The sequence below is a fragment of the Primulina huaijiensis genome, chromosome 5, assembly GCF_012295235.1.
Source record: "Primulina huaijiensis isolate GDHJ02 chromosome 5, ASM1229523v2, whole genome shotgun sequence".
In the NCBI taxonomy this organism is placed as follows: domain Eukaryota; kingdom Viridiplantae; phylum Streptophyta; class Magnoliopsida; order Lamiales; family Gesneriaceae; genus Primulina; species Primulina huaijiensis.
In genome coordinates, this window is record NC_133310.1 from 23,380,404 (window position 1) to 23,403,613 (window position 23,210).

Here is a 23,210-nt window from a genome sequence, read left to right on the forward strand (position 1 = left end):
TGCTACTTACCGCTACATAATGATCAGCCTTATGAACCCTTCAGACTCGACAGGTGACCTTGCCATCCTTGTTTGGAAAGAGTAAACTGGAAACCTAGGAAACTATACTTGAAGAATAGCACAAGTTTTTTGCAGAAAGCAAGAATCACACTGCCATCCCGCATCTTATTTATGGTACGGTCGTGCTCCTTCCATCATCAATCCTACATGTGGAGTAACAATTAACGTATCAGAAACTCCAGTGGCTTTTCTCATTTGTCCCCCTGCATCACACACTCAAGAAATGAGGGATGGTGTAAAAGGAATGATATGCTTGAGAGGGCTTCGACAAAATCATACCTTTGAATTGAACGGATCGAATTCGGAATTAGATTTCTCTAATCCTTGAACAATATCGTTTTGTTGCTTGGCCCATTCTTCTCCTTCTTCTTCCCCATAATTTACGTTGTCTTCTATTAGTTTGTCCCACATGCTGAAATTCTCAGAGCACAGGTGTAAACCTTTCGTTTGAGATAAATTTTCAACCTCACGCTCCTTTATTATAGGGCTGCGGAATTTATCTGAGGGGTGTAGCATTTGTATTTCTGATGGAATCCTCGCCATATCTGCTTCAAGTTGAAGCCTTTTATCTTTAGGACTAAGTTCGATTATGTCACGCCCCGAAACTCGGGATTTGACACCGGCGTCGTTTAACAATCAAACAACTGAAACGACCAGCCTCGTAGCATAGTATACACCAAAAACCATTTTATTAATCATAAATCTCAAAAAAATAACCATGTCTTTACAACTGAAATAAAATAAATTTGCGGAAACGTCTTACATAAAATTTAAAGTCCTAAAATTCAAAAATAATCATGTCTATCAAATTCGAAAATAATTTAATCACCATCCCCAAAACTGTTCCGATTCTTCTTCTTCTACCTGTTCTTCGGATTTATCTGGGAAAGGTCGTAAGGGGTGAGTATTTTGGGAATACTCAGTAAATGGGGGAATTATCGAACACCACATAAAAATTTCATATTTTCGAAAATACATATATTTACAGCATGCTTTTCATAATTTTAACACTGCAATTTTTCACCTTTCATGGTTTACTGAAGTAAGTCCCTAAGTTTTCATCCTCTAAGGGGGCGATGCGGTAAAACAGTTCTATCCCACTGTTAAGGGCCATATGTTGAAATTCCACCCATTTTCAGCGAATCCTCACAGTGTCCTCACAATAACGTAACAAGATTTAAAAAAAACGTAGACGGTGTTTGACCGTATTTTTTTCTTTAAAAGAAAAACACATAACCCAAAAATTTAAAAATTAAAATTTGCCCACTTACCTTAAATTCTTGATGCAAAAAATACGTGAATAATTAGGGTTGCTTGCACAGGAATTTTCGAAAATTCCCCTTCGGCGGCTAGACGGCGGCAGCGCTTCGCTGTGCTCGAAAATTCCTAAGGAGACTAGAGCACAAATTTTCGAAATTTTGTGTGTTTTAGAGGTGTGATTTTCGAAAACTAGGGCCCTCCTATTTATAGGAGTTGGCTGCTATCGTGATCGAGAGTTATAATGCGTTTGAACTGTGAATCAAATCTAGAATCATGATATATCCGTGATCTAGGTAGATATTCGAAATCTCCTTCTTCCTTCCCCACCTAATTTTCGAAAGTGGCCTAGTGTATATTGTTAGATTTCGAATTCTAGGGATTTTATTATCTCTTGGTTGATCTTTTATCCCGGTATCTCAATATCAACTTAAATCTTAGACATTTATCTGCTTATTTTCAAAATTCTTTCTTTAATTCCTTAGATTGAGATAAATTTATTCCTACCAAATTTTCAAGTTTAAAAATAAATAATACTATCTTAATTTCGAGCTTCATAATTCTGTACACGATAAAATTATCTACACAACTTAGATAACCTTAAAACAAATCTTATATTCTGAATGATTTAAATATTAATATCCAATATTACACCATCAAATTATTAGCCTGATATTAAACTGATATGATCACGATATTACAAAATCCCGGGTTTTCCAGATTAAATCATCTACGTCAATCGTTTTCATGGCTTCGAATAAGCTACCTTCACATAAGCCATGAGAAGCCAGCTTCCGCTTTACCACGGTTCCTGCATCTCTTAGTTTTCTTTTCTTTATTTCTCAAAGAAATTATGCAGGAATATTGGGTTCTTCTCCAGTGATTTGATCAAGAAAAAGATCATGTGTTTTTGCTTCCTTTCAATGAGGCCCAGATCATGCTCAACAGTAGACAAATATTTATTATCATTTTCTTGTTGCTGTCTCAACATCAACATTTCTGTTTCCAATACTTTTTTTTATCAGTCCTAAGTTTCTCGAGCTCTGGCTCGACTCCATGCTTGATGGAATCCTCTGAATTTTGAAGTGCTCTTTGTTGGTGCATCATTTGAGAATTGTGCTTCCTTCTTTTGATGTACTTCAGCAAGTGCTTATTTCCTTGCTGAAAGGATTCATCGGCAAATTCCCATTTGTCCGAATCGATATTTCTAAATCTCTGCATTTAATTCGTCACAGAGTTTCAATCAAGCTTTACATTTACTAGCTAGAGACCATAACAATCAAGCTAAGATATATATTCTTCCCAGAGAGCCGTTGAACTATACAGTACCCTCGTGATTAAAGCAATACAATAGTGAAAATAAGAGACGATTTCTTCCACCAAAAATCAATTAAATAAAAAATTAAAAAAGGGCATAAAACTGGGATGAAAATATGAGAAAACTAAATTGAATGGACATGACTGGAAACAAGATACTGCATGCATATTTCTACTGATGACATTGATTTAGTGAATGATCAATTCACCTTCAACTCCCAAAATAATTCCGAGTACTGTTATAACAAACACAATCAAGCAGTTAGATATGCTAGTTAAAGAATGGATATACTGTAAATCAATCAATCAATCAAGCCATTCGATATGCTTACGTAGGTATTAAGCAGACGAACAAAGCTTGAAAACTTATTGTGCTTAAAGTGTTTAGGGAGTAAATCAACGGAAAACTTATGAGGATCCCAAACTACAAAACTAGCCCTTGTGCAGCTCCATGATATTATGGAGTCGGTTTTGGGATCATTAAACATATCAAACGTCTTCGTTTCCCTCCACTGGCTTTACCATCTCCTCCGCCCATAAGTTTCCGCTGCCGCCACGATGATTAGCTTCTTCTTCAAGATTCAGAAATGGCTCTGCTTTCACAGCCATCAAGACCTGGTTTTTCTCGGTGCCTCCTAAACTATTTTCATCACTAGTCACCGCAGGCTCCATTTTCTTGTGAATTTGTTCGTGGGTTCGATTGGAATATCGCTCTCTCTCTCTCTCTCTTGTATAAATGCTCTATCTTAACGATGATGTCGTCCACATTTGCGCGTATAGTGACCGTGCACGGCTGACAGGTGGCGCGGATATGGCCACGCCAGATGACACGGTCGTCGGTGCGATCAATCCTGCACTGAATATTACTGTTTTGATGGTGCATTTTGGATAACTCAGGTTTTTCAAACTTATTGGATTTTTCAATATGACAATATAATACTATTACATAAGATTTTATTACAATTGTATGATTTTTTTGCATATTTCTGTACTTGATCGTTTAAGTAGGTTTTATTATGAGTATGAACTCTCATGTCTTTGTATTATTATTTCTAATTTTGATATCATATATTAATTTTGACATATGTATGATAAAGAAATAATAAATTTATTTGGAACTATTAATACTGTTTGAATACGAAAATAAAAATGCCAAAATGGCCAGCCTCACCATCATGCTTAAATTAAGGACATAGGATGGAAGATGCTCGAACCTCATCGCTTGCTATTAAAAAAATCGAGTTAGTCCATAATATGTATTTTGTTCTCAATAAAAATAAAATAAATTATAAATTTTAGCTTTTTGTCTGATCTGTTAAGGTTATAAATTTCCTAAACTGTTGTGTTTGGTATGGGATAAAGGGATGTTTTGGGGTTAAACCTTAGTTTGGTTTTTTTTTAATTACTAAATTCATTTTATTAATTAAATTATATTAGAAGAAACTCTATAGCGAGAATTTTTATTCATAATTTTTTCCAATTCGATAATGTAACGCCAAATCTTTGGAATCAAGGCATAACCAGAAAATTTTTATCTGGTGGGAAAAATCTTTTTCAAAATAAACATAATTATAAATATATAGCATATTATTTTAATTTTTAGGACAGAAATAAAAAATTATTAAAAATATAATATAAAATATATAATAGAAATTTCTTAAATCGGCAATTGCCTAATTGGTGAAATCAGGATTGGATAAAAAGTAAAAATTATTAAAATTATAATATATAATATATATAATAAAATTTTTCTTAAATCAGTAATTGCCTAATTGGTGAAATCGGGATTCGAACTACATTCTACTAAATATTGCTTTTTTGATTGTTTCAAAGACACAATCAATAAGTATCTCCACCAAAAATATTAACATATTGAAAATTAACACACCAAGTAAATTTATACTTAATGACAAAATCCAGAAAACTAGCTAGTAAAAGGAATAAATATTTTTGAGGTCGTACAAAGAAATAATAATAAAATAAAAGTGATACTAAGAGTTAAAACTTAAAAATAAAAAATAAAATAATTAAAAACGTATAAAACTACAAAAAAATTTATAATTCACTAGGCAAAAAAACAATAATAAAAAAAAAAGATTGATTTATTCGGTCCATAATTCTGCTGGGGCTCTGTTTGGAATATGCGTTATGAAAAGTTAGATATGAAATCTAATTACATTTAAATTTCAACAAAAAATAATCAATAATAAAATCATATTATATTAAATTTTCTTTGTTTTATATTTAATTTTAAATAATTATTAATGTATAATAATGACCTAGAAAAAATATTATTTTAATCATATTTTTAATAATATCAATAATTAATTTATAGATGTTTTATTGTATATTACAAGTAGCTGATAAAAAAAAATCGATTGCATTTCCTTAAACTAGAATAAATCATGTATCTAAATCCAACAAAATTGAGTATCAGAGTACAAAATTATTGCTAGCTAGGATTAAATTTGCAGCCCATTTAATTTGAATCGATCTCTCTATATATTATATATAAAAAAAATCTCCAAAAGTCCGCGACCACCTAGCTAGTAGAGTAGTTGATGATATGATATGACGACTTTTGGGTGAATTTGGTGTGATTAGTCAACGAGCTACGTCATCAAGAGCCCTTGTGACTCTTTCTTTGAGACCAGACAAGTCAGATTCATCACCCTATAAGAAGAAGATGCAACAAAATCGACAAGAATGGTTGTAAATTCAGTATAATTCAATTATATAATAGTATTTTTTTTAAAACATAGATAATTATTAATATTTTTGTTTTCAGTTAAAAAGAGTGTTTTGTAAAACGTTGATAATAACATAAAAATATAATCTTCTTAAACTTGAGCGATATTCTCTATGCAAACCTCAAATTAAATATGCATGCATACCTCAATCTTCAGTCTTAATACCACGCAGTGCACTGACGTTGACTCTACTGGTCTTGTGTTGGATTCTAAAGACAATAATCCGATATTATTTTGCTGTTTTATAAATTCCAGTATCCGAATAACCAAATCTACCATGTTGCATTCTCCTCGTACTGTAACTCTCAAATCCAAGATTCTTGCTTCTGATGTCTGTTCCGAAACTTGGTTGATCTCAACATTTAGCCTTTGATCTTGAGATGAAGAAAAGCGCCACGCCATGGCTTCTCCTTGACTCAAAAGAGACGCTTCCAGTTCCTGGTTTCTTTTACTCAGTTCTGAAACTTGAGATATCAATGAGCCCAAGTACTGAGTCGTGCTGCTGAGAATTGAGGTCTTATCCTTCTGCGGGCAATTTTTTTTAAACATCCTTTGGAGTGTATATATACAAGGGATAAACCCAGGAATTTGAATTAGAACAGTGAAAATAATGCATAGTGTAATTAATGTTCTAGACATACCTTTGATCCTGCAGGGACCAATGATCTCAATACTTGAAATACCTCATTCAACTTTTCACGTCTTTTCCTTTCTGATATCATGTGGTGCAACCGAGTAGCCGGGGGACGGTTTTCTTGAGTTTGATTTTCTTGTCTTCTCCTCATACTCAAGTTTCTGAAGAACACAACAGCTCTTCTTAACGTGTTTTGTTTATGGTTCATCGAAGCCGATGGAGCCAAACTGTTTGTATATCTTTGAAATGCAGTCGGTCTATTCTTTACGGGACTAATAGATGGTAAATTTAGTGGATTCTGCTGAGAAGTAGAGGAAGAATTAGTGGAGGAAGGAGAAGATAAGACAGCAAGAATTGCCTTTTGTATTGCATCATCTTCACTCTCTATAGTAGGAAACTTTGTGTACCGAATTTGTCTCAAGGCTTGTATCGTGAGCTGATGAGGGTCATAAGATGTGTTTGGTGCCAAATTTACTGGTTTTGGTGCATTTCCAACAAATGGAAATGATGATTCTTGGATAACTGCTTGTTTTAATTTTGCGGGTTCAGCTTGCACGGCAGAAGTAGAGGGAATGCTGAAAACTTGAGGGGAATATTCAGGGCTATCGAATGACAATGATCTTAATGATGAAGAAGAAGACGAAGGCTGGATTGGATCCGCAGGCTGAGGATGCGTTACTAATTCTCTGGAGAAGTGCATTGGGAATAAATTTTTCATTTCCATTTCCAGGTCCGCCTGTAAGGGGGAAAAACTAGTGTTAATCTCGATCGATCATACATAAAGTGCAGCACTGTATTTCAAAACTTGGTGCAGACAAGAATTTAAAGATTTCTTTTTATTACCGTAGGTTGATGAAGCATTCCTATCTCAATCTCTCCGCTGGCACACCCCATGAAAACTGCAGTCTGTACATAATAAAATTAAAACATGAACCTAAAAAAAAAGGGGAAAAGAAGATCAGGTGAGGAAATAATTACCTTAATCCTAGCTTCCCGATAAAATTGGAGCTGCACTTCACTTGCTGTCATCCTTTGAAGTTCCTCTATCTTAAACTCCGTGTAAGGAAGATTGTTCTTAAACGAAAACCCTGGAATCCGGCTGAAAAGAAAAGGCGCTTGTACATATTGGCTTCATCGATACATATATATTTAACTTCAAGCATTAACCAACAATTTGATGAAGAAAATGTGCAAAGTTTAACCATTAATTTGCACCATATTATTATCTAATCCACAGCATACCAACTATCAATATAGTTAATCGATTCCGAGTAAGCATCGAAAAGGCTTCTGGCATGGCTTCCAGTGGACGAGCTCGGTCGCTGGCTGCTTGTTTCTTGGTATATTCCATCCAAACAATATAAGCAACTGCAAAACGAAACGGGCGGGTTCAAGAGATACAAAGTACTACTTCCTTCGAGTATAATCATGTGAATCATTTCTTACTTGGCTGGTTGAGCTAATTGAGACCATAGGCAAATGTAAGAACAACCAAAAGACTGGATCACATGACGAAGAAAAGCGGCGCGGCGGCCTTCATCGAGGAGAAAAACGAAGTCCATTAATCATGCACATTTGTGGAAGTCTGGTCTGAGCTTAACAGGATCACACCTTTAATCTTTTGATTCATCCCAAAAACTCCTACTGCTTCATGCATCAATCAACCTAGACCCTTTAAAGAAACCAAAGGATCTGTCATTGATGAGACAGTAAATTTATAAAGGAGGGCTCATTTATATGTTGCCATGAAATACAGGAAGATCATCAACAGATCCCTTATAAAAAGAATCCCCGAGTATTAAATATTATATATTTATCAATATTAAGAAAGGGAAGTCGGAACATGAGAAGTGTAGCAAAGAGGTAATGGAGATGTGACAACGGGGTAGAAAATTAAGCGCATAATGGTCAAAGCTCATTCATCTTGTTGAATTGATCGGTCAAGATGGGAAGGTAAGGGGTTCTTGTGTAATTTCATTATTTTGTGGTATTTCCATTCGACTTTCGGGCGTGTTTGAAACTTCTAAAAAACCTGATCTTTCAATCAGTTAAAAAAAATTAGTTTTGTATATTTTTTTATCTCATATTTTGCATTAGCTAGCTTCTATTTAATTTAATAAAAATCTTAAAACTATTAATTTGATGGTGATTTTGATTTTTTAAAAATGATCACTCTTTATCCTCGATAATTTTGAAGATAGTAAGAGGTGAATACAAATGATATATTGGAGTAGGTATACGGTCTTACAGATTTATATATATTCGTGAGACAGATTGTGACCCGATCTATAATACTTTTGGGTATTATTCACACAAGTTCATGTCGAACATGATATATGTTTAATAAAACTAACATATGTGAGTGACGTTTTCATAAAAGTTTTTGTGATTTTCGAAAATGAATCCTCAAGTTGAATTGCTTGAATCGAGCTGATCAACTTTGCTTAAATGTAATTCTTTGAAGTAACGACAAAATGATAATATAAGATGGCTCAAGCTGTGTTCCAAATTCTAGACATGACTATATCTTCCATTCAATATAAAATATTTACTAGTCTTTTCATTGAGGAACTTCCATTTTTCAAGCTAAAAGAAAAATTGACTAACCTTAGCTTGTACTTGTGACCTAAGTAAAAGTGTTCACATTTCGCAATNAGCTAGCAGAATAAAAAATTGAAGTCTATTATTTCAGAAATCAAGTTTGAACGAATTAATAAACATTATTGTTTGACAGTGTGAACCCTCGTTTAAATTATATATGTATGTTAGTGTGTACAAGTAAATTTTTTATATTATATTCCAAGTGGCTTTAGTTATGGCACTTAAGTTATATTTTTATTTATAAACAATATATATTTATAGTAAATTTTGCTGATTGAATATTTAATTTAATTATATCAACTATCGTTATTGACTAGTACTTAGAAATTTCACTCACTGGCATGAAATTAGCAAGAGTAACATCGATCGATATGCTATATATTGAAACAGCTTTAATCTTAGGAATAATTATATTCTAATCAAGTGGAGACGATCAGGGTTAATTAATTATTAATTCCAAGAATTTGATTCTAGAAACAGATCATTTGTCGTAATTAATTATAATAAAATAATATTTGTTTTCGGTCAATAGATTTTATTTGGACAGAGATGACTTCCTCATTATTATTTCCAAAAAGAATGTATCATCGAAGATTATTTTTCTTTATTTAAGAGACACGGGAATGAAAATCATGCATTCAGCATTATCTCCAATGCACCCGAAATAAATTATTTAAATAAGTCAAATATATATATAAAAAAAATTATTACTTCTGACATAGGTTTTGCTTAATCCGTATCCATTTTCATTAAACAAGATCATCTATACTTGAATTTGTTTGATGAAAGTCAGATTAAACCAAATTTGTACCATACTTTGAATTAATGATTTTCTAGATTGTTTTAAAATGTGGTTTAATTTGGTTGTTTTTTTTCACCAATACTCATGAAAAGACAAACAAGTGCAAGGAATCGAGGAGAATTATAGAAATATTTCATCATATTCTATACATAGTATATAATTTTTTAAAATTTAAAAAAAAAAGAAGAAGAAGGCGTGCAGTAGGTAAGAATATTGGATTTTATATTGTTATTTGATTAGATTGCCATTCACACAACTCTTTTTTTTTTATTTTTTTTTAAGGCAAACCACTTTTTTTATTAAACAAATTAATGCGTTGGACCAATAAAAGTATATATTATCATTCTACTGTCTACTAATACCCAAATACTAGGCAACATTGAAAATTCTTTGGCCCCGTGACAATATCATTTTGGGATCAAACATTGTTTTCCTTTTCTGAAATATGCTCCATTTAGAGCCAAAATGCTTGACCCAATCTTCCTTGGATTTAATATAAGGAAGATATTGTTTCACCTTGATCCCAGCCTTCTCAGATAATCTCAGTATCTCATTGTTTAATTCATCGAACTTTTCGAATGTGTTTGGATTACTTGAATGGAGCAATCCAATAGTATAGAACACATCTTCATCTGGTATAACAGCAGACATTCGATCGTCCCATCTGTGTATATATATATTCAACAATTACTATACTTTAGCTCCTGAGAAAAAATAATAAAAATAAATAAATAATAATGATCGATGTAAGTATGATTACTTGTTTTTGTTAAGTGGGTAGAAAATGCAGAGGCCATTGGTATCGTTGAATCTCGGAATCATGTCGACCAAAATTTGAGAATTGAAATCTTGAATCCGAGACTTCGGTATGAAGAGATTCAGCCATGGATGTGCTTGGATTGTTTCGGGGTTTTCCAAATCTCCAACTCGGGTGAGGAAATCAAAAATGGGGACATCTTTGTTGAACGCAATACCAGGAATGAAGTTCAACTCTTGGAGCAATCGTTGAAATTCCTGCCAACAACATAAGTGAAAAATGTTGGAACAATTATAGTTTGATGTTTTAATTTTTTTTCAAATTTTTTATGTGATAAAACTTGTTTGTCATGTTGGTTAAGGCCAAAAATTATATATGCTCAAACTCGATTAATAAACATGAACACGGGACGACGAAAATAAAATTTTTACCTCGTCGATGGTACTTGCACTTTGATCATCATAATACTTAACCAATTCTATGGTGTAGAGGAGACCTTTGTTCTTCAACAACGAAGTGACGCCGTTTCGATCAGAAGTTGAAGAAGAGAAAGATGGCCAACTACTGGGAGTGGTTTCACTTGCAACAATGAAACCTTCCACATAGTTTGGGGAACTACTTGAGATGAGATGTTCCTGATCCGTAGTAAATATGGAAAAATCGCTATACAACAATCTCACCCATTTTACCTAGGAAAATAATAACAAGAATTTATTAATAAGAAACTCGTATTTGTTTATCTCGTATCCAAATTTAAACTCAAATTCTGCAAAAATAATGTAATTGACTTGACCAGATTATTGAATAGTACAGATTTCAAGTTTGAAATTAAAAATTTCAAAAAAGTGAAAACAAACATACACACATATATATAATAAAATCTATCAGTTTATAATTTGTAATATTATTCCTACGAAGTCGCAATTGTACGTCAAAGCAAATCTTATGATAATCAAAGAGTGTGTGTGTGTGTGTACACATATATGAATCACTCACTCTTGTCGGTGCTTTTTTTAGGATAATTCTTGCTCTTGTGATGATGCCAAATTGCCCCAGTCCTCCTAGAACTCCAAAAAATAAGTCTGAATTCTTTGTTTTGGAGCAAGTGATAAAGGTCCCAGTACCTAAATATCGAACATATCACAAAGCAACAAATTAATATCATTCAAACAATGAATTTTTACATACATATATACACACGTACACACAGAGGCATATGTATGTGTGTGTGTATTTATATTTGTACCTGTTATAACATCAAGTTCAAGAACATTGCTAATGAGAGGACCATGTAAAAATGCTTGCCCTCCAATTCCCGCGTTAGAAAGTGTTCCGCCCACAGTTAAGTATACATAATCAGTCCAAGATACAGGCATGAGGCCGTGCTTCAATGTCTCATGCAAAACATCGATCCATAACTGCTCACCTCCAACATCTGCATAAAACCCTAATGAAGGATTGAAAGAAACCCTAATTCTGACTCCGATTTCACCCAAAGATTTCATATTCACAACCACTCCATTACTTGCCATGGCCTGTCCCCTAACAGAATGTCCATTGCCTCTTGCAGCAATGGTAAATGGCCTAACATTATTGATCGACGATTTAATTAGGTCGGTAATATCATTAATTGATGAAGGATAAAGAACCGCTGAAGGGTTTTGGTGAACAATATCTCCATAGTCGGTCGAAGCTAATCGAATGGCTTGAGAGTCGTTACGAATACTGTTTATGGCATTGAGTGATTGTGCAGCTGTCTTGCTTAGCTTTTCCTTAGCCTCGGAAAATATCGATAGATTGCTGATCGTGATGATCAAAAAGATTAAATTTGAAAGGATTGAGAAAGAGTGAGCCATAAATTTTTAGGAGGAGAGATGGGGAGAAAATTATGTTGGGTTATGATGGACTGGTGACATACTTTGCAAAGATTTATGAGCTTAATTTGACATATACAATTATAAAGATTGTGTGGAAAAAAGGGAGAGGATATGAATATCTTCTGTTATAGTAAAAATATATTTATTAAGTGCATTGAAAATCAACGTAATTGTGTGATAAATTTCGTCATAACAAGAAAGCGAGTATATCGGCTCTTAATCAAATATTCCTTATTTTGCCATAAAATATGTAAATTCAATTTGCGATTTTTTGATTGGCCATTGACTATTATTATATCTATGTGGTCATTTATGTTGTGATTCAAGAATGAAACAATTGAAAAAAAAAAAGAAGCATGAAAACTGAATTAATTTTAATCTAAAAGGCCTTTTATTTTCAAGAAGAAAGCCAGCTCGTCCGTTCAAAATGACTCCAATGGACCGAACAAAGAAGTACGTTAATCGATTTAAGGTTTTGAATTATACTATCTGTGGCCGATTTGCGTCTGCAATGGAACAGGGCGAAACCGGCTTCAAAATTTACATTTGAGAGAGTTAGTTTTAAAAAAAAAAAAAAAAATTGATAATATTATTTGCTAACTATGAATCAAATTTTGTATTGTTTTCCTCTTCTGAAATGTCTTCCATCATTTCCCATTTAGAGCTAAAATGCTTAATCAAATATCTCCTGGATTGAAGTAAACAAGAAGATACTGCTTCACCTTTGATGCCGCATTCTCACGCAGTTGCAATATTTAATTGTTTAATCCGTCAAACTTCTTTGAAGCTGGCGGTTCACTTGTATGCATGAGGCAAATATTTATACTTCAACTTCGGAGGAAAAATTTGAAAATGATCATGACATGCACGCCTTACGTGGGATGCGAGGGACCTGCAAGTCATACCCGCCAGGATGAACTTGGAACATTTTGTGATTAAGATTTTACTTGTTTCTTTTAAATGTGGGTTGAAAAGGTAGAGTCTCCGAAAATATGAGCTATGATGTAACTCAAATCTTTTAAATCGTGCTGATCGATCATGTTTCGATTCCATACAAAATATGAAAATATTGATCTAAAATCAGGTTTTCTTTAATTATAGACGCCACAATAATTAGGTAAAAGAGAATTTTCTTCTAGTAATTAAGGACTTTATTTGTTTTTTTTTTTTTGGGTATAATAACTTGACATAAATAGATTATTGTATTTAAAATTAAATACATTCCATTCAAAACATAGTGATTCCAAATTTCCATTGCTTTGACCACGATTTAATGCATATGTAACCTACTCAATATTTCAATGAAATCAAAATTTTATTCCAAGAAACTTTTCATTAAAATTAATTTATACTTTTATTTTTTGAAAGAAATATAAATATTCTGTAGATAAAAATATTTTAAAAAATTGTATCAGAGTATGACATTTATTCTATACACTACAATCTAATAATAAAATGTTTTTCCAAAAATTCTGATAGTAAACGCACTAAAAAACCCTCAATTGAAGCAACGAGATACCTGAAAAAAATTCAAATGGCTTTCCAAGAAAGTAAAAGGCAAAAATTCATATATTTTTCTGAAAAATATAACTAAATTTTATACTATATTTACGTCATGTATATCATCAAAATTTTTTTTTTTTAAAAAATCTAGCTATATCAATTAAATCCATTGACTCGAATTACACATGAAAATCGTATGAGCAGATATTGTTAGTAAAAGCACAAATTAATTGTCACCAAATCGGGAAAACTCCCCCCTATATATAATTAATCGCACATGCATTGAATGATGAACGTACATGATGCCTCCTCATGAGCAAAAATGTGCAGCATGCACTCGCCTCCGGAAGAGGTGCGACGCGGATTGTTTGTTTGCGCCACATTTTCCGGCTGAAAAGGCTGAAGATTTCGAGAATGTTAACTGGCTTTTTGGAGCAAACGTCCTTAACATACTGGGTTCTGTTTCAGAAGGGGAGAGAAGCAAAACTGCTGAAACCATGATGATCGAGGCCAGAATTAGGCGAGAGAACCCAGTCCATGGTCCACTGGTAATAGAGAAAAGGCTGCGAGATGAAATTGAGATGCTTCAAAAGGAGAAGGAAGTAGTTCAGAATCAACTTGATTTCTATAACTCAAAGGGAAAGGGGAAGGGGAAGGGGATGGGGAAGGGGAAGGGCAAAGTTGGTTGAGATTATAATAATAATAAGAACAAGAACAACAACAATAATAATAATAATAATTGTGTTATTCAATTAAGTAAATTGGTAATGTAATTTGGTTTGATTGTGAGTTTGATTTTATGAATAATCAAAATCAATCTTTGTCCAAACTATTTTTATCCTCCTTTAAATAACAATTTAAGTGATCGATCTTCGGTTGTTCGGATTTTTCGATCTTTGATTGACCGCATATGGCTGATGTGCAGTCAATCATCAATCATTGTGACACCCCAAGTACTGTTAACGTAGCAAAAAGAGTACGATGTATTTCTAAAAAATATTTATAAATCGGGACTTAATTTCACTTCAAAATGTTGAAAGTTTGTGGGTTGAGAAAGAGATTTGATTTGGAGGAAATTTAACGAGATGTGGATGCTGTAGACAAGATATCACTCCTATTTCATTCAAAAATTCACTGGTAATTACCTTGCTTTGATTTGGAAGAAAGCTTTTTGACAGCAATTATTGTACCATATATCGAACAATGTACGTACCCTGGAATTTGGAGCTACGTAATTATTTAACTAATACGCTCCACCTTAAAACCTTAAATCAAAGTCGATTTCGTTCCTAGAACTAGAATTGAAGTTGTTGGTGGCAGCTTCCATTTGCTTTAAAGTGATCAAAACGTTGGTTCACGGAGCTATGCATGCAAAACACAAGATTTGAGATGCTTAGCATTAAAGACTCTTTTTCTCCATGCACCAATATTGTATTTACATAATTTTTCATCTAATATAAATTCATCAAATAAATTAATCAAGTTAATTTCAAATTCATAGCTTCAAATTTCTTCTGTGCAGAATTCTCATATGTTGTATTTACATGGATATATTTGAAATATATGGATTTCATTTATATTTTATTTATTTACACATTAGTTACACAATATAGAATGAAATTCAATTGTCTCATTTATTAATGGATGAACTTGAAATCCTAGATAATTAACATGAAACAATTTTGAAAGTGAATCTAAGGTTTATGGTATTTTTTTCCTGGAACTAAAAAAAAAATTGAAATTTATATATTTGAAATACATCACTCCAAACAGAACCAAAATTTCATCACTTTAATAGAATCACCAATTAAGGTTGTTAATATTGATTGACGGATAATCATTGAGCTACAATATTTCGGTTCTTGAAATATTTAATATCGATAAATTAAATCGAGTTTGGTTTTCAAACAAAGCAGAAGACGCTCAAAATAATCCTTCGTATAAACCAAATAAACATTTTGGTAAAATATTTAATGTGTAAAAACATTTTTTTGTTGAAAACTTTGATCAAACACTTGGTATGTAATATTTTGGTATTTAAAATACATATAAAATGCTTCAACAATGTATCTTAAAAACAATAGCAATGACAAGTAAATGCGATAAATAAATAAACACGAATTTGTTTATGAATGTTCAAATAATAACAACTCAAACGTCACTCCTTCTTCCCCTTGAGAAGGATCCACTAGAAGACTTTGATTTACACAACTCTTTGTACAAACTCATTCGACTTAGGAATTATTCATTGCCTAATCGAAACTCCTAGCACACTCTCGATTGTAGGATGCAACCTCACAATCCGCAAATGTTTAACGTCTCTTATGTCAATAATACAAACACAATATTTAATGTATTTGTGTGAAGACTCATTCATCTAAACTTTGAAGCTACATTCTCATGTATATGTGTAAATGATTGTGTGTGAGAATTTAATTCATTATAGTGTGTATCTCACAAATGTATTCTTACACTTGAGATTGCTCTCATTTTAGGTACTTTCTTCAAATAAGTTTCTCATGCTTTAAATCTTCTTTCAAAGCTTATATTTGATTTTCGAGATGTTGTACTTATAAGCTCCAACTTTGATAGATATGTTAGACATAAGAATATGACCATTTGATAGTTTCTATACTGTTTTTGATATTTAAACAGTCATTTCCGCTATTTGGCCACTTTTTTCTAGCTTAACTTAATTTGAGGTCTGCTGCCAACTGGGCTCATCAGCTAGACTGATCATTCAGTTGGGCTCGTCTGAACTTCAGTCTGAGCAAAATCTGTATCTTCATCATCATTTATCAGTATTGTGGGGCCCTTAACTCCTAATCGTGATTACAATGCAATATGAGTAGGGTTAATTAATTACAGCAGAAAACAGGTTTAAAATTTCTTTACAATGAGCCCAAAATATGTTATTTGAATACTAAAAATAGTATTTCATCTCACATCATAAAATCTGCCCACACATAATCAAAACAACTCATACAACAACAAATCATATCCTCGGGACATGCCCCGGTATATAGATACATAAACATATATACTAGGAAAGACCATTAAACCTCAACTCAAAATGTGACTCCCTCCAGAAGTACTCTCTCCGGTCTCCTGATATCCTAGAGTACCTGTCATTGTCCACATAAAAAGACAACAACAGCCTCATCTGGGATGAGCAAAGCTCAGTCTGAAGCAACCATAATATATACCACAGATATCTAAACAATGACATATGATATGCAATGCATGTATGTCGTGGAGGTATCTGGTAAAATGCCCATCCACTGAGCACATATCAGAATCAATCGAATCGCTATCAAATCAATGCTCGAGCTAGCACACCGGCCTTAATCAGGGATACTCATATGGTAACGTCGACAAAGCGTCATCAAATCTCAAATCTCAATCAATCATCGGGGCCACAAATGACTGTGCTTTAAGGGTTATGTAATACCAAACATAGCATCGTGTTCACAAACCCCATAATCAAATCAAATCATATCAGGATATCCAAGGATCATAGCTCAACGTGCATGTCATGTATGCCACATAAACTCAACAAATAAGGTATATTGACATTTATTCTCAATCCAATCAATCAAACATATAGCATATAATACAGATACCTGTTGTATGTTACCCGTTCGCAACATACCTCAATTCTTCGTTCCAGTCGATGTAGCTTGAAGATATCAGTATAATAATCTATCTACAGCAATAACACATTCATTTCAATCAATAACATCACTCAAAATCATCAATATAAGTTTCAAATATCTTTTGAAACTTCGAAAATTCATATTAAATCAAAATCATAACATAATTCAGTTCCGACTTCAAAACTTAGTTTCTTGTCGGCTATTCTACCACATATATAATCAGAATTAATAACAACTGACAAACAAGTCTTCAATCTCAATCCAACGATTAAAATTCTCTAATTATAATAAATTGAGAATAATTCCAAACAACATCACTATAATTATCTCTTCTTCGTTAAAATCATACACTATTCAACAATCTTCAATTTCTGCATGATATAACAATTTATCGGATTTATTCCAAAAATCGACGAATTTCAAACATCACCAAAAATATAAAATTTATACCTCAAATCAAAGACTTCGTGTCAACGATCCCAGAACTGAAGTCGGTTCGTTGATTGAATAAACCGATAAGTCGCAAGATCGAAAAAAAAATTCGAAAACCCTTTTCTCTTTTATCTCGCCTCTCTTTTTCCTTTCTGTTGAAAATGAAAGAATTTCATTCTTTCACGTTCATTTAGGTTCATCTTTTTTTATATTATATTATATTATATCAATAATATAATATATTATATACGATTTAACATTTTAATATCGGTATATCTATTTGGACTAGTCAAACGATCAAATTTTCCAAAACTCAAAACATGAAACTTCTATATTTTTGAGTTTTCTACGTTATATCCAAATTTCAAATTATTTGGACTTTATATGACTAAGATATGTCACTAATTATCATTTTGTCCTTAAAATTATTTCATTATTTTTCAACTTATTTACAAAAATGTCATAAAAAATAAATTGAATATTTTTGAACTTATTTACAAAAATGTCATCAAAACTATTTTAAAAGTTGTTGAACTATTGTTTATTCTCGGGCCCTCACAAGTATCTTACACTCAGATTCATGATACTTTGACTTGTGAAGATTATTTGTATATCATCGTCTTAGCTTTGTAACACATACTGGATCGTTTTATTTGGATACCCGAACTGATCAAGCTTACCAAAATACCGAATTTGTTCATACTCAACTGATCATTGTTGATCAGTCAAACTGATGAGCCTTACTGCCATTAGTTTGCCTAGGTAACATTAGATTTAGCTTAACTGACGTGAAATATGACTTGTCCTATATTGAGTTTTCTGTCCATCCAATCAGCTACTGGTCATTTGCACCATCGAGATGTAAGATATCATTGAAAAACTGTAGCTTGCAAGATTTTCAGTTTAGTTAAATTCGAGTTTCAACTTCTATATTCAATTAACTTCACACTTAAATAAATATATTAGAAACACAATAATATTTTTTGTTATTATTAAAATTAAAATTGTTAGAATTTTTAAACTCAACAAAGCTTCACGAAGAAGTTGGTGAGGCAAGCATTACAAGTATCACAAATATTTATGTCCTCAAATTAATACTGAAATTATATGGATTTCTGTCCTTAAACATTAATGCTATACCCATTTTTATATATCAATCCAACTATTTCATTATCTGCTGAACTTAGTTATATTACATTATATATTAATATTAATTATTCATTTGCTCATTTGGTTTTTTTTTTATTTTGAAAATTATCACTGGTTCAATATAATAGAATCAATAGATATTTTGAGAAACAATTAAATACTTTACTATTATTATACAATAATTATAAGAAAATAATTAATTAAATAAAAATGTACTATAAAACAACATGTACATTTGTTTATAATAATAATTAAAATTAATGTAAATCTTATTGATTCAATTATTTAGTATAAAATCTAAGTTAAAATAAAATTTGTCGCTGTTAGAACACCCATGTCCGATGTAACCCTTTTCTTCACGTGAATAAATATAAAATACATGCGAAATATAGCATGATTCTGATCGATGAAAATGGAATCAAAATTTTAGATAATTAAAAAAACTTTCGTTCCAATTATTATTATCAAATATTAAAATACTGAAAATGAAAATAAAAACAAAATAATATATATTTATGTTCCTGAATCACCCAGGTCCTAGATCCACAAGAGCAAGAATCGGATCTAGATAAAGCAGTAGCAGCTAGGGCTATTCGCAGTGGCAGTAATTGTCTCGTCGTCTAGCACTGCCCCCTCTCTTCAACATTTACTCGTACCTCAACAGAGAATCCAGCCTCTGCATCTTTAACTGCTGCCTGAACCTTTTTATAAAATCATCCGCTCTGGCATCCACTGCCTCATCCCCGCCACCCAGCTGCCAAAGCTTCCTTCCATCCTCCTTCTCGGACGCCGCCACCTTCTCACTGGCGGACTTCTTCATCACCACAGATACAGACGGCGCCGTCGAAGACGCTTTTGCTCCAGTATCAGACTTGCTCCTCGTAACACGAAAGTCACTTCCCTCGGGACTTTGATGGGCTCGATCTTGATCATGATTGATCAGGACGTCTTCATGGACAGTCGACACAGGAACCAAGTCGCGGTTTTCCGAGCGGGAGAATGAGAGCTTGATGGAGTTGACTCGTTCGAAGAGGGACGGGGCTCGAGCGAGCTGCGGCGGTGAAAGCGCGTCGTTCTCGCTGGATTTTGGCGCTTTGTTGTGAGGCTTGAGGCCTTGAATCAGGAAAATGGTGCCGATCACGAGGTTCAGAACGCAGAAAATAACGGTGGGTGTCAGCCAGCTGGGCACGACCTCAAATCCGTTCATCGTATGCGCTTCGACGTCGTTCTGCCGTTAATATGTGTGTGAGAGAGAGAGAGCGTACAACAGTCGATGACTCACTCAGTAAGAAGTCTATGCTGTGGGGAGTGGATATATAAATGTGATGAGAGGTCGAAACGTGAATATTTTAAAGTTTTGGTAAACATATGAAAGAAATATAATAATGCAAATAATAAAAAAAAACCTTATATATATATGAATGGAAGTCTTGATGCAATTAATTTATTAAATAGAAGGATTTCGGTTTTGTATTAATAAATGGTTATTACGAAGGCGACAATAAAATATAAATATATATTTATAATAAATCTTAAAAGTGGCAATAACTATACAAACAAATGAATAAAATTCGAGAAATTCTACACTCATTTTTGTCCTAATAGAGCCACATAAAAATTTCAAACCTTAATTAATTATACTAGAAGCGTTTTGACCCAGTTATTTATAATCCCAAGAACAAAAGTATGAATCAAAACTTACCATTTTCAAAATGAGTAGAAATCAGCGATGGTTAGTTTGTAAATGGTTACCTAGCTTGGTACTCGAGATTTCAATTTTCTTCTCTTGAAATAACATTTTCCAACTAAGTTTTTTGACTGACAGCTTCAATGGGAACATTCGAATTAAATTAAAACACCTCTGCTAATATATTTTTCTCAATAATATTTTTCAAAACAACATATCAAAATTATATATATATATATATATATACACACACGGTACACCATTACACATATACATTTGAAAGAGTGATATTAAAAATTATTGGCATGTGACTAGTATTCGGTTTAAACTTTGTCTGAACATTTTGTTTTTTTATAATGTAAACGCTTTTATATATGTTTTTTTTCTATTTTCCTACGTCATGATGAAACTCTTTTATTACATGCCATAAATACGTTAATTCTGACGTAATGATTGTCGATTCTTGTATTGATGTTTTTATTTCTACACGTTCTTCGCGTTTTTCCTCCAAATCGAAGGAAGGTGGATAGAAAATGCGTACGATTGTTTTTATTAAAAAGACCTTGACTGTTCTAAAAAAAAAAGGACGTTGACTACAATATGAATGGAAACGTTAATGACAAATATTTATTAAGTATTGATGTGATCCGATAAAAATTGGTGCAAGATGCGTGGAAAATTTCACCGGGTCAGGTTATGCAAATGACGAAAGATGAGAGCACAGCGAGATGCATCCAAACCAGAGATTTTTCTCCCGAGAAAAGTTGATGCAGATCTGCAAACAAGAAACTAACCACGTGAATGGGCATGGTCACTCCGATGCTAAAGTGAGCCAATGAATGAGGAAAACCAATATAGCAAAGAGAAATGTTGTGTCAACGGTGTATCAAAATCTAGAGAGTAAATGATGTGGGATATATATAAACAAACATGATATTTATAAAAAGAAAGTTAATGATGATCTTGTTTTCGGTGTCTATTTACTGATTATGACAAAATATTTGCTTATACCATGCTTTTCTAACATGCCAAACTGCTCTTTTCGCCTTGTCAAATCCATACGATTCTGACACTAATGATTACCAAGATAAGGTGTCTCATACTTGTGTAGTCGAGTGAGGTGCTATTATCGAGATAACCCAAGTAGAGAACCATCACCCGGGAACTCTCATAGAAGCCCGGCTTCTGGCAGCCCGAGGGATGATGTCTCGGGCACTCATTTGCCTGGCTATTTGTCGGATTGGCCTAATACTTATCATAACCTGATCCATGACTCGGGATCACCTAATACCCATGACCCGGGCCTCCCCGAGGGTATCACTACTCCCTCTCTAAATAGTCGGGTTAGAGTCTTTCTCGCTGTCCCGATCACTCTCTTGTTCCCTGTCATAGAAAATTTTTGTTGTTTCATATTTTCTGGTTGGTAAGGCTGATGTCATGATGACGTATGCCCTAAAATTTTGAAATGCTCAAAACGATTCGAATTCCGAAAAGGTTAACAGTCTGAGATGCTTCAAAATCCGAGCATGTCCTTTCATATCACTGTACAATTTCCAAGATGCATCCTGACCACCCCTTCCTTTTTAAATCAACGGTTGAGATCAATTTTCTTATAAAACAACGAACCCTCCCCACCTACCACTTTCTTCGCTCTTGCATCCTCTCCAACTTTTCTCACCTTTCCGGCGTGTTGTGCTTCTCCTCCGGCGACCGCTACCATTTCCTTCAATCCTTCAAGCAACTCATAAGTTTTCTCGTTCTTCGCCATTTCCTATAAAATGTCTAACTCTGTCTCGTCTACTTCTGGAGCGAACGCTCGCGGTTCATCGGAGTATGAATCTACGACGGTTCACTCCGATTCTTCCCTTTGTTCTAGAAAATCAGTCCCTTCTTCTTCCTTAACACCGAGAAAACAAAACCCCAACCTTCTGCCTCCCGACCCTTGAAGAAAGGTAAAGGCAAAGGCAAAATCCGGGTTTCCAACTCTTCTCACTCTGAGATTCCTGAAGTTTCTTGGTTTTCTTCTATGACCAGCACTTTGTGCTTGGGAGCCGATGAAGAACTCCGGATTCTTAGTTCTATCGCTTCTTCTTTCTCTATTTTGATTCCCGATCCCTCTGATAGGGCCGATCACCCTCTCCCTGGTTTCACTAAACTCATCAAATTATTACTTATTTGACATTTATGTTTTCTATGTAGCTAATATTGTAACTGAAAAACCTATATTACATACATTAAAATAAATCTAAACGTAAATAGAAGTGAACAAAAACAAATTGACACTCAATATTCTAAAATAAGAATGAAGAAGCTTGCTATTTCCCTTTTACTTTTGCTTAAATAGATTTTAATGGTATAAAATATACTTTATTTTGCTAAATGAGCCACATCGATATTAATAAGAAATGTTTTACTAATTTATTGGCTTTTGGAGGGCAAAAAGACTAAATCAAAAAAAATTGAATAAAAAACAAAAATTGGTAAGTTACGGTACTGAAGTTCAATCGGCTTACAAAATTTAAATTTAAATTTTCTTATTTATTTGCCATAAACAAGCTAATATTAGGTAGTTGCATGTATTACATGACAAATAAAATTCTTTGAATATATTACATAAGATAAAGTTAGACTAAGGGTAACTTTTAAAGTTCAGAATATCACGACATAGGAGGATTATTTTTCCCCTAGGAGGGAATTTTAGATAGGTAAGTTGAAGCTGAACCGAATA

The 23,210-nt window shown here is 33.2% G+C and overlaps 2 protein-coding genes across 2 annotated transcripts; both read right to left on the minus strand.

Moving 5' to 3' along the window:
* Nucleotides 1-5,190: 5,190 nt before the first annotated feature.
* LOC140977353 (putative transcription factor bHLH041) lies at nucleotides 5,191-7,781 on the minus strand. The gene is made up of 7 exons (XM_073442078.1): nucleotides 7,465-7,781; nucleotides 7,261-7,386; nucleotides 6,997-7,117; nucleotides 6,862-6,924; nucleotides 6,026-6,754; nucleotides 5,529-5,909; nucleotides 5,191-5,307 (listed from the first exon to the last, which is right to left on the minus strand). The coding sequence occupies exons 1-7, from the start codon at nucleotides 7,578-7,580 to the stop codon at nucleotides 5,239-5,241; spliced, it is 1,605 nt and encodes a 534-aa protein (XP_073298179.1). The 5' UTR covers nucleotides 7,581-7,781; the 3' UTR covers nucleotides 5,191-5,238.
* Nucleotides 7,782-9,790: 2,009 nt separating this feature from the next.
* On the minus strand, nucleotides 9,791-20,002 carry LOC140977770 (cytokinin dehydrogenase 2-like). Its single transcript, XM_073442503.1, has 8 exons — nucleotides 19,452-20,002; nucleotides 19,326-19,332; nucleotides 15,544-15,572; nucleotides 11,425-11,903; nucleotides 11,175-11,302; nucleotides 10,610-10,867; nucleotides 10,182-10,435; nucleotides 9,791-10,085 (listed from the first exon to the last, which is right to left on the minus strand). The coding sequence occupies exons 1-8, from the start codon at nucleotides 20,000-20,002 to the stop codon at nucleotides 9,791-9,793; spliced, it is 2,001 nt and encodes a 666-aa protein (XP_073298604.1).
* Nucleotides 20,003-23,210: the final 3,208 nt, after the last annotated feature.